At 38.3% G+C, this 11,183-nt stretch overlaps 1 protein-coding gene across 3 annotated transcripts; it reads right to left on the bottom strand.

The window, feature by feature from the left end:
• Nucleotides 1-495: 495 nt before the first annotated feature.
• Nucleotides 496-10,934, bottom strand: LOC128511500 (PAK4-inhibitor INKA2-like). Of its 3 annotated transcripts, XM_053484385.1 has the most exons (3): nucleotides 10,715-10,934; nucleotides 10,393-10,474; nucleotides 496-1,857 (listed from the first exon to the last, which is right to left on the bottom strand). In XM_053484385.1, exons 2-3 carry the CDS (start codon nucleotides 10,417-10,419, stop codon nucleotides 811-813), a joined length of 1,074 nt encoding a protein of 357 aa, XP_053340360.1. In that variant the 5' UTR covers nucleotides 10,420-10,474; nucleotides 10,715-10,934; the 3' UTR covers nucleotides 496-810. The 3 variants fall into 3 exon arrangements, with proteins under 3 accessions (XP_053340360.1, XP_053340359.1, XP_053340361.1); XM_053484384.1 differs by lacking the exon at nucleotides 10,393-10,474; XM_053484386.1 differs by lacking the exons at nucleotides 10,393-10,474; nucleotides 10,715-10,934 and adding an exon at nucleotides 2,718-2,748.
• Nucleotides 10,935-11,183: the final 249 nt, after the last annotated feature.

Genomic DNA, 11,183 nt, shown 5'->3' with positions numbered 1-11,183 from the left:
AAACAGAACCATATATTACCGACAACATCACAAAAAATTCCAAGCAAATTTACTAATGCGATCTTTGTTTGAATTTACCTGTTAAAAGAACAGGCACAATATTAACTTTCTCATAAATGTTGCATCATATTAAATTATTTTGTGGACTATAAATTTTGAAGTAGCCTTTTTGATATTACACCAGTCTTATTCCGATTTTATTCTTCTGGAACTCCCCTGAAATTCAAACTCGCTTCAATTAACATCTCATGGGGGACAAAAAAATGCAATTCTTCACCTTCTATGCATGTGACATCATGTATATTAGTATTATTTGTACTCTATGTCACCCTGAATAAACATATTCGGTTTATTCATTTGCGCAAGCAAATAAATTGTTTATTTGAGTTTGTAATTTAAAAAATCAGGGAGTATAGGTGTGTTTGTAAGGAAAATCTATACCAAACCTAAAACCTTAAAAGACAGATCCGAAATCAAGCATTTTATATGTAGGAGGACCCTCTTGCTGCCCTGAATGAAAGTCGTGGTAATTCACTACAGACACCATGGTAGACTTGTGTGCAAGACATTAAAACAAGAAAGTTTAGAGTGCAGACTAAAAAAAATTATAAGCATATCAGCGGAAGTGTTTTGGGTATTTGTATTCTCACTGAGAGTCGAGTGCAGTTAAGTGCATCATCGGAAGATCTCATTTCACACCCTGAAGGCTCTAACAGATTGTCATCGAGTCCAAACCAAATCCATTTTAATCTCACTCAGTCCTGCGCAAATGTTGAATTCCCACCCCATCACCTCCCTAGAAAATCCCTGTTATACCCAAACAGCTGTATTGTAATCAAGCAAGTAATCAGGCTGGACCTTTTCCACTGCATCTGTAGGTTTGCTATCAAGTCCTAATAACTCGCTCTTCTCCCCTTCTGGCTGAGGAGACAAACTACCCTTTATTTGCTGTCCACCCCCCGACCAAAATGGCAAGTAGAATTTACCCTTGGCCTTGGAAGTTTTTTTGGGTCTCTTGAAAAGCTCTGTTTCAGAGTCATGTCCTGGTGGCATCCAACCTGGTTTTTCTTTTAACAGTTTGTCCCGATCAGGTCTCACACTACGCAGAAACTTCTTGAAGATATTGCTGGTCAGCGAGAACCTCCTGCAAAACTCTTGGGATCGGCTGAGTTCGAGGGGATGAGCTGGGGAGTCTGGTCTGTTGATTCCGTTCCCCCCATCAACACAGTCTTTGTCAATTTCAGGCAGGTCAAGCCAGTTGCCTACCAGGTCAGCAAGCACGTTGTCCCCAAGTACTAGAGGTTGACGATTGCGGGTGCAACTCATAAGAGAGGAAGTCCAATCACTGGAGTCATCAATGCTGTCCTCGATGTAGTCACTGTCCAATGATGGCCCCTCTCTAGACAAGTTGTGGAGAAGCTCGGGCAGATCCACTTGTGTAAGAAGGGATGAGTGTGGGTGCATGCTTTGGTGGTCCGTTGGTGTTTGATACATTTTTGGGCCACAGTATTCTGCTTGTGAAGCAGTGTATCCTGGGAGCTTTTTGGGCAATGCCATACTCTCACTTTCTAGGCTGGATGTAGAGGGTGATGTCCCAACACTACTGCGATGTAGGTGATGGGAGTGAACTTGATCTTCTTGAGCAGAGATTTTAGATAACTGATGTTGCTGGTTTTGAGGCTCAAAGTTGCAGTTAATGGGTTTTTCAAGTGGTGGTGGAGCCACGCAATTCTTTTTTCCTGTGATCTCCAGCTGCTCGAGTGCAGTTTGGACTTGGAGAAGTTTGAGTTCTTGGAGAGCTCCCATCATGGAGTTCATCTGAGCGTGAAGACCATCACCAGCCTCTTTCATACTAACCTGCAGGGGCAAAGGAATGGGTAATAAAAAAGAATTGGTTAATATGAAATACATATGATACTCCATCCTGCATATGTTAATGTTTTCCCTGCTCTGTCACACCCACTTCTATAAAGCCTGTTAATTGGAACTGCAGAAACACACAAAAATGTGCAGGGCAGTGGATCCTCCAGAACCATGGTTGAGAATTACTATCTTAGAAAAATGCTTTTTAAGGTTTCTATACTTGCTTATATCAGGAAATCCACACTCACAGTAAAACATTTTTGGGGGGTCTACATAACACCTTCTAGCCCCACTTCTGAAGAAGTGGATACATTTGGTTTGTCTATCTGGACAACCCACAACATGGGGCTTAAAGAATTATGTCGAATACTAGAAACAGCTACAACTGTCACAAGATTTCGAGAAGCCCTCGATTTAAGAATTTACGATAATAATTACACACTTTGCATTTTGTGGAACCTTATCAAAAAGATCTATTAAAGATTTTTTTTTTTTGGTTTCTGAGTAAAAAGATATAAAGAAAGTCAAATGGTTATCTACTAAAGATCTACAGTATTCCGGTCTTCTAAACAGTGAAATGTTTAGTTGCTTGTCATATACAGTAGTACAACAAAAAAAATTTGGTTTATTGGTTGCTCCAGCAAGACCATGTTTTTGTGACACATACTGTATCATAACGCAGCACTCAACAACCACTAAAAGCGAGTCCAAATACCATGATGTCATCCCCAAGCAACAAATTTTGCCAGCATATTTCCTTACAACTAATCTAATTGTGCACCATTATCCCTCAATTATCTTCCATGATGACCTTTTAAATGTAATCCAAACATGAAAAAGGACTATCAACTTACCTTGCATCATCTTTCACACAGGGGAGTTCCTCCCTTCTGACAGTGTCTGGCCCTCTTACCTTTCAAAAGCCAAGTTTTCTAGCCCTATATGTAGCTTTCTGCCAATAGGAGACCTTGTTCTGCTCTGGCGCCCAATAGGACATGTCTAGACCCTAATCCCAAACAGAGGGGCTAATTCACTCAAGCGTAATCGATTGACAGAAACTGGTGAGAGTGTCAGTGTGGGGGTGGTAGACGGATGCCATATGTCATGACTGTGTTTCGCCTACTTTGGAAATAATTATTGACTCTGTTATAGGCAATAACATTAATAGAACTGATATTGTGACAGAAGGTAATATGAAATGAATTTCTTAAAAAAAAAAAAAAAAATTTAGGATCCATCTACCAGCTTACAGAAAATTTCATTGATTGAAATTGATTACAGATCAATTTCATGCTTTCTGAACCTTTTATAAAGAAGTTAAGTATATTAAAAATAGGCTGTAAAAGTGGTAAAATGTTTTTTATGTCAGTTAACAATAAAACGAAAGAATGTTCGGCACTATACTATCGCTTAAGTTATCTTAATAATACTGATGGGGAAACTTCATCTTATAAACCTTGGAGGATTTAATTGGGGTGAAAATTATTTATGTCTTAACTAATTTGAACCATAAGCTTTTTCTCCATCTTGGTACAGCACACATATGGTGGGCTTCACTAGGGATGATAAAACGTCTTTGGGCATTGGGTTTCCTCAACATAATGACTGTTTGATTATGGGCATCGCCAAATAAACTGTTATGCTCGACTGTTACAGATGCTTATGGCTTTCAGAAGGACTGCCTTTGAATAATTTAGTGCCATGTTTGCGTGTTACAAGGTGGCAACCATGTGTGTTTCGAGACTCGACTCTAGTTTGAACATCTGTAGGGGTGTTTTTGGTCATATATGAATGTCAGAAAGCATAACTCAAGCCAAGTCATTAAAGCATTGAAAAGCAGTAAAATATCTGAAGATCAAATTTGTGATAAGGCAAAAAATGCTTTTATGAGATTGAGGTTTTATAAATAGTTTCTAATAGTATTAGCAAATGAATGTATGTAATATATTGTAAATGTTTAATTTCCTGCTTTATAAACTTTTTTTGCATATTAATTAGTTTTTGTAGTGTTGTTAAACTATAACAAACATCATTCTTCTTTTTGTGGAATTCATACAGTGCAGTGAAAAAGTATTTGCCCCTTACAGTTTTTTCCCCCGAAACACAGACAGGTCCAAAAAAAAAAGACATAATTAAGGTTATGGATGACCTTAAACAGCCCTTCATGCTTTTATTTAAGATTATCTCCATTGGATTTAAGTCCAGACTTTTACTAGGCCTCTCGAAAACCCTCCAATGTGACTGAATTAAAACAATTCTGCAAAGAAGAATGGGACAAAATTCCTCCACAGCAATGTGAAAGGCTCATTGCCCATTATCGCAAATGCTTGATATCAGTTGTTGCCGCCTAGGGTGGCACAAGCAGTTATTACTGTAGGTTTGGGTCATTTACTTTTTCCTTGTTAGCACTGACTTCACTTAGGAACCACATTCCCTAACTCACTCAATTTTTCCATTTAAAACCTGCATTTAGTGAAACTATCCCAGGGCCATTACATTTATTTGCCTCATCTCAGATGCTTATTCTCCTGCAGTGCTCATGTCCCTTAGAATTGTCCACAGCAGCAATGCTGTCTTTGTTAACTGCCTCATCCCTTCATTTGAAAAGGGCACTTCAACTAGCTCTAGTAATGAACCTGTAAATTTCAGGCGCACATATGCTTCAAACTAATTGAAGCCATTGATTGCAAGCATGCATCGCTATACACTAGGGCATGCTGATGCATCGGAAGTTTTAATTTCTGTAGAATAATATGTGCAATTTTCCAATGTAGCTACTTTCTGCTTTTAATATATGAAAAAAGAAAACAAGTGCTGTAATAGGGATGATGGGGCGGTGTGAGGAAGCTTCAGTAACCATGATTATTGTTCTATAACGGGAAATCTCAATGTGATTTATTCATATATAACAGCAATTTGCCCATTATTTATTGAAGAATGTTGTACTTTTTAAAAGTATTTTTAAATACATGTAATATGAAATGTGGAAGAAAAATCCTGGCTCATGGTTATAAACCCTTGTACAACAAAATTGCAGTCAGAGTGGCTGTAATATAAAATTAATCAATCTTCTGATTGATCAGAATCATGAATTCATCAGTATTGTGGTTATTTCTAAATAAATACGAGGGGCGTTCAAGTCAAATCAGGACTTGTGATGAAATTTCTCATGAAAATTAAGAGGTTTGACATTTACAGAAAACTTCACACACTCTACCGTATGTCTCATAACTATACCACGCTTGAAGTCTTCTGTAAATTTTCAAATGCCTTAATTTATATATAATTTGATTTGATTTTTGCCACAATAAAACATTTAAACATTGCAAACGTTTTAAAGAGTGCTATACACCCGAGAACAAGGATCCCGGCCAAGGTGGCTCGGAGCCCACAGCAGACGTTCCCTTGAACATTCAGGAAAATAGAACGCCTGATCCCTGAAAATCAACTGATAATTTGTTGCCAACTTGCAGAAAACTTTCTACCTTTCTCTTTAAGCACTGGTCAAATGCTGGGAAAAGTGCAAATTAGTGTAGCGAAGGAAGACAGTATATAGAGAAATAAAGAGAATGTTTAACATTCATAACTGTATCAGAAAAGTCCCAGTTTAACTCAAACACACCTGTACACACCAAAAAATCTTTATGTCCAATATCTCAAATGTTTTTCACAATTAGTGTTATATGGTATAAACATATATATGTAGCACATTATGTACAATACATGTAGTTAATTAGAAGGTTTGTGAAGCATTGAGATAAATATCAGTAAAACAGAAAACATTAAAGGTACAGTATAAAACTGCTTCTATTGCAGCAATATTGTACAGTATTTCATATTCAACTGCTTTAGTTCATTTTGAATATTTGGTAAAAGAATCCAATATTGATTATTTGTGCATCAAGTATAAGAGAAAAAACTGAGACACATTACAATGGGAGGTTTCGTAATGAATGTTTGCTCGTGGTTTTAAAAAAAAAGGTGCACGCGTGAAGCACCCGGAGGAATCATGAGTGAACAGACCCGTGAAAGAGCACGTCTGAACGTCTGAAAGTGGCAGTCACACAGACTAATGAGGGCATTTACAGGAGACTACGTGGGCACACAAGGCTATTTCATGCCATGAGAGTTAATAGGGCTTTTTAGGGAGCTGGAAATTGGGTGCACTTAGTTGACATCCTGCTCAGTGGATATGAACTGTAAAGGTCACAAGTGGAAATGGGATCCAGACAGCGTCTTACTGAGACAAGCCCAAGCTAAGATGTGGGACTTGGTTACCTTTTTTGTGTGAAAAATATCCAGTGTGTGCACTGAATAAATGTTCTGCAAATCCAGCAAGAGCTTCCACTACAAGAAAAATCCATTTGCATGCATTTCCATGTGATAAGCTGGAAACATTTCCTTTTGACCTACTTAGAGCAAAAAACAAGCATTAAGGCGCATTTCATCAAAGCATATCTCATGTTTGGGCCAAATTTTAAAATAGTCGGCGCTGGTTTGCACATCAGAGTCAGACACTTTATATATTAAACGCTCGTCCTGATGAAAGCTGGAGTGGATGTGATTTACTCAGCATGATAACTGAAGCATCTTCCTAGTCACAGGGAAGGAAGGAAAAAAGGAAGGACCGAGGGATTATCCAAAGCACTTAACTGTGTACTTTACTTCTTTTTTTTTTTATCTTAATCTGTCCTCCTACAACTTTCATCATTATTTGCAACAAGTTGGATGCAAATCTTTCAGACTTAATCTAACAGAATATGGCATTTTCAGCACTCCGGCTGTTTTATTTTCCCCCACAAAGGAAAGCGTGAGTAGCCTGCTTTAATCCAAATTGACTTGGGTGTGTATTACAGTTCACAGTCCCTTGTGCACGTCCAGAGCTGGTCGTTAGAAGTTATCGGCAGCATCTCCAGCACAATACACACGTAAGCACGACCGCAGCTGTCGCCAAAACCCAAGCCAATTTTAGCCGGCGGGAAGGAAGGGCTTTGTAAAGAACAGGAGCGATGGAGGGACAAACAGAATGAACATGGACCTGGCTCAAATCAGGCTTATTCTGATGATTAACCTTTATTGCAGAATTTGCTTTTAAAGCCAAAGCCACTCCGACTACTTTCAAGCAGAAAAAACAAGGCTTTATGACACAGAGGACCTAAAATGTTTACGATCACAGAAATAAAATAATGGACACTGGTTCTTTAGACAGAATAATTGTACAAAGTCTTATACGTTTTTTTGATTGTCTAGTGTTGTAGATATATAGTTCTTAGTTGCTTAGTCTTCACAGTCTTGCAGTTTCCTCCTACATGTATGTGGCCGCTTGTTTATTAATTGCCTAAGGGTGAATGTATTATGCAAAAGCCTCGAGTCCCCCCCTCATTTCATCATATTAAATTAAATTAAGAAAGTTAAAGAATTAAGTGCTTAATGGCACCAGTTTATATAACAATCTTAGCAGCAACCTCATTTCCCCTCTCGTCTGTTTTAACCACTCAGCGTTTAGCATCACCGGTTCACTAATATTGTAATCCACTATATACGGTAGAAGTTACTTGATGGTTTGAAAAAAATAGATTTGCTGCAGTGGTGGCTCAGATTTTTGAGGTCAAGGGTTTAAGCTCCCCCACTGCCTAGGCACCCATCTTAGGCCCTTAAGCACAACTGCCCAAATGTATACCCAACCACTGATATTCAGTGCCAATCCCAAGTCAAATGAGCCGTTGTGGTGACCCCTACAATACAGGGACAAAGCCCAAGAGTTTATATTTTAGATTTAATTCAAACCACAATAACTCAAAAACAAATAGCCAGTGCCCCATTCCAAAACTTTGAGCACCCCTGGCATAATTGTACCATGATTCAGGTTTTGAAGTTTTGGCACAGTGGTTAGCACAGTCACCTCACACATTCAGGGCTGGGGCTTCAAAAGCCATGCAGTGTAGGCTGATTGGGATTTCCAAATTGTATGATTGGATGTGTGAAATGGATTGGCATGCCATCTTTAAGTTCCCTGGGATAGGCTTCAGCTCGCCTGTGAATCTACTTACAGGATAAGTGGTATAGAAGAAGGGTGGGTGAAATGGAATGTTAAAAAACGACCATAACTTCCCACAGAAAAAATGAATTAGTAAAATCACACATATCATTGCTTTTATAAAATGGGACTAGAAATCAGTAACAACTTCTTAAATATGGTACAATTATGGATTATATTGGCATGTTACAAACAAGCAATTGCATGAGAAGAAGAAGAAGAAGAAGAAGAAGAAGAAGAAGCATTCTGATTAAGGATCAAGGTACATCAACATGTCAAAATATGAAAATCATTGCAGTGTGAAACCAACCCAGCTTATAAAAGAAAGCGACAAGCCAACAAACAAATCAAACCTTAGAACTAGGTTTTCTGCAGTGGTCAGTCAAAATTGCAAAAATAGCCCTGAGCTCTGTTGGGGTTAAAATCTAACCTTCCTGCCACCCACAGACTGACCCCAGTGACCTCTAATCATGTTCACACTTGTGCCTGACAGGCAGCATTCAATTAGCTAAGTCATTAAAGTTAAAGCTCAAAGAGCAGGTGATGAACTTAAAGTGGCTACCCACTGAAGCATTTCTGCAGCATTTATGAGCAAGTGAGACTCAGAAGTTTCTGGCAGTCCTGTAGTCAATCAGACGACCTCCAACTTGTAATTCCTGACTCTTCAAATAGTTCTGAATTTTGTATGTGAACATGGCAGTGCTTTATTCTTAAACAGACATTTAAGTTTTTAAAATAAAAATATCTTTATTTTTGCTATAGTGCAAGAGGAATAAAACACTAGCTGTTACTGTAATATTACCTGTCTGTATGGTAATACTAACCATCATGCCATTAAAACTTTCCTTCAAGTGGCAGTACTTTGCCAAAATGCCAGGCAGACAGACAGATATGACCATGTGGCATTTCTGGCAAGGAAACAACCCCAGTGCCAGACTCTTCTCCTCAGGAAGCCGGGGAAGACGGCTGTGCTTCATTCTAAACGCATCTGTGTCTCCAGGTTGCAGCCCAACATGCCCCCTTTCTATGTTAGCAAACTTAGATATCTTCCACCCTGGCACACTCCTGTCACCGATGAACTCAGTGGCAGCCGGTAGACGTGAGAGTAATTTGGTGGAGTCGGTCCAGATTCGACCAGTCAGTCCTGGTTGGGTGCCATGCCCAGGAGTACAGCAGAAACACCTCTTACTCGATTAGGATAAGAGTTCAGGAAGAGTCAGGTCTAATTTCGCTAGATTCTTCTCTAAGAGCCTGAGAGTGTATGGTGTATGTGGAAGTAAACAATGAAGTGTGAATCATTTGATACATGTTGAAGCCTTGAGCAGTAGAAAGTCAAGGAGCAGAGTTTATATATAGATTTTTCCCAATGAACACAAAATAACTGGTTGATTGTAGTCTATAATGTACATTAGTTTATACTTCAGTATTGAGTACTTGGATCTGATTGGTCAGAGGATGACGATTTATTTTTTTTCTTCTTTTGCTACGGCTCTGCATATACGAAAATTGGAAAACATACAGTATACTATAATAATACTGCTCTAATAACTCAGATATGTTATCGTTTCTATAGCGATGCCGTTTCCAGAAACTCACATGATGGATCTTCCACATACTGTAATCTAAGCATAACAATAAACAGTGTTTTAAAAATTGTTGCAATGTTATTTGTTTCTAAATCTTGATCATGCCGGCACAGTGGCCTAGTGGCCTGTCACCTCGCACCTCCAGATTTGGCGTTCGATTCTCGCCTCAGGTCTGTGTGCATGGAGTTTGCATGTTCTGGTGCTTGGTGGGTTCCTTCGAGTAAGCTAACTGGCATTCCTAAATTGCACGTATGACAATTAAGTGTCAGCTGTCAACCCGACCCCTTAAGTACAGTAATTGTCTTGGAAATAACAGAAACAGTATATCTGCAGGGTGGCGAGTAACCATAACCGGATGCACAAAAATAGGACCAAAATACCTAAATAAATAAATAAATAAATAAATAGTGAACTTTAATACTCATTGTACCTCTGGACATGCTTTTATAAGAAATAATCAATGTTGGGGTGCTAACAGTAATGATTTTAAATTTCATATTCATTTTTAAATCACCTACAAAAAGATGCACTTAGGAAATGCTGCAGTAATATATAAAAAATAAAAAATTAAGCTCTCACTGCAAAGCTAAGAAGTGTTTCTACAAACTCGTGGAATACCAGAATAAAACAGTGGCCCCTGACGTCACCGGTGACATCATAAAAATGCCGCTCAGTTTATAAAAAAAAAGAAAAAAGAAAGTAAACATGCTAAGATACACACATTATTAAAGTAACCAAACTGTAGCAGATTTTGCAGGAGAAAAAGAATTACCAACTTAAATAATAATAATTTAAAAAATTGTAAAAAAAAAAAAAAAAAAAAAGATAAAAGAAAAAAAAAAGCTTATGCCTTTTAATAGTAACAAATGCATGAGATCTTCATTGTAGGTTTCATTGTAAACTTACACATGCGTGATGTTGCACGCCATACATACAGATGTGGATAAGGCAGCTGCTGGGGATAAACCACGACGTTCACAGCGACATCCTTAAAGAAACATTCCGTATTTACGCTTTAGGTTTCATTTATAATGATTATTATCCCCTTAAATCTAAAAAATCTATTGTTGCACCAATTAAAATCCAAATCAGTGGCTAGACAAGCAGTTTATTCTGTAGTCTAGTATACAGTAGGACTAGGATTATATATATATATATATATATATATATATATATATATATATATATATATATATATGATATGTAATGTATACAGGACAGGACATACCAGTTCTTGTCTCAGTCTCTTTAAACATGAATCCATGCTTATGCTGAGCTCCGAAGCGCTGAAATTCGGTCCATTACATTAGAAATCAATCAGCACCAACAGCTGATCGACGATTTCTTCGGTTTTGATGAGTTTCTTTATAAATCAATTATCGGGATTGAGAAAACAAGCGCGCGAGAAGCACGAGACATGTTTAGGAACGCGCGCGCCCGCAGCTGCTCTCTCTCTCTCTCTCTCTCTCTCTCTGTGTGTGAAGCATTAAGTTGTCCCATAAAAGCTTAAAGGTTGAGGACAGTAACAGTTGCTGTCCTGTCTTTTTCTCGTCGACTCTGCAGCTGTCCTGCTTTCCTCCCCGGTCTTTCCTCAAAGAAAAATGTACACCCCTCCTCTTCCCTTTCCAGAGCTCCTCATTTTACATGCTTATAGAAGTTTACTCCAATATTATTCCTTGAAGCTTACAAACAGGGAG

This window comes from Clarias gariepinus, chromosome 23, assembly GCF_024256425.1.
Source record: "Clarias gariepinus isolate MV-2021 ecotype Netherlands chromosome 23, CGAR_prim_01v2, whole genome shotgun sequence".
NCBI lineage: Eukaryota > Metazoa > Chordata > Actinopteri > Siluriformes > Clariidae > Clarias > Clarias gariepinus.
The sequence above is the reverse complement of the archived record's forward strand: the minus strand, read 5'-3'. Positions and strand labels throughout refer to the sequence as shown.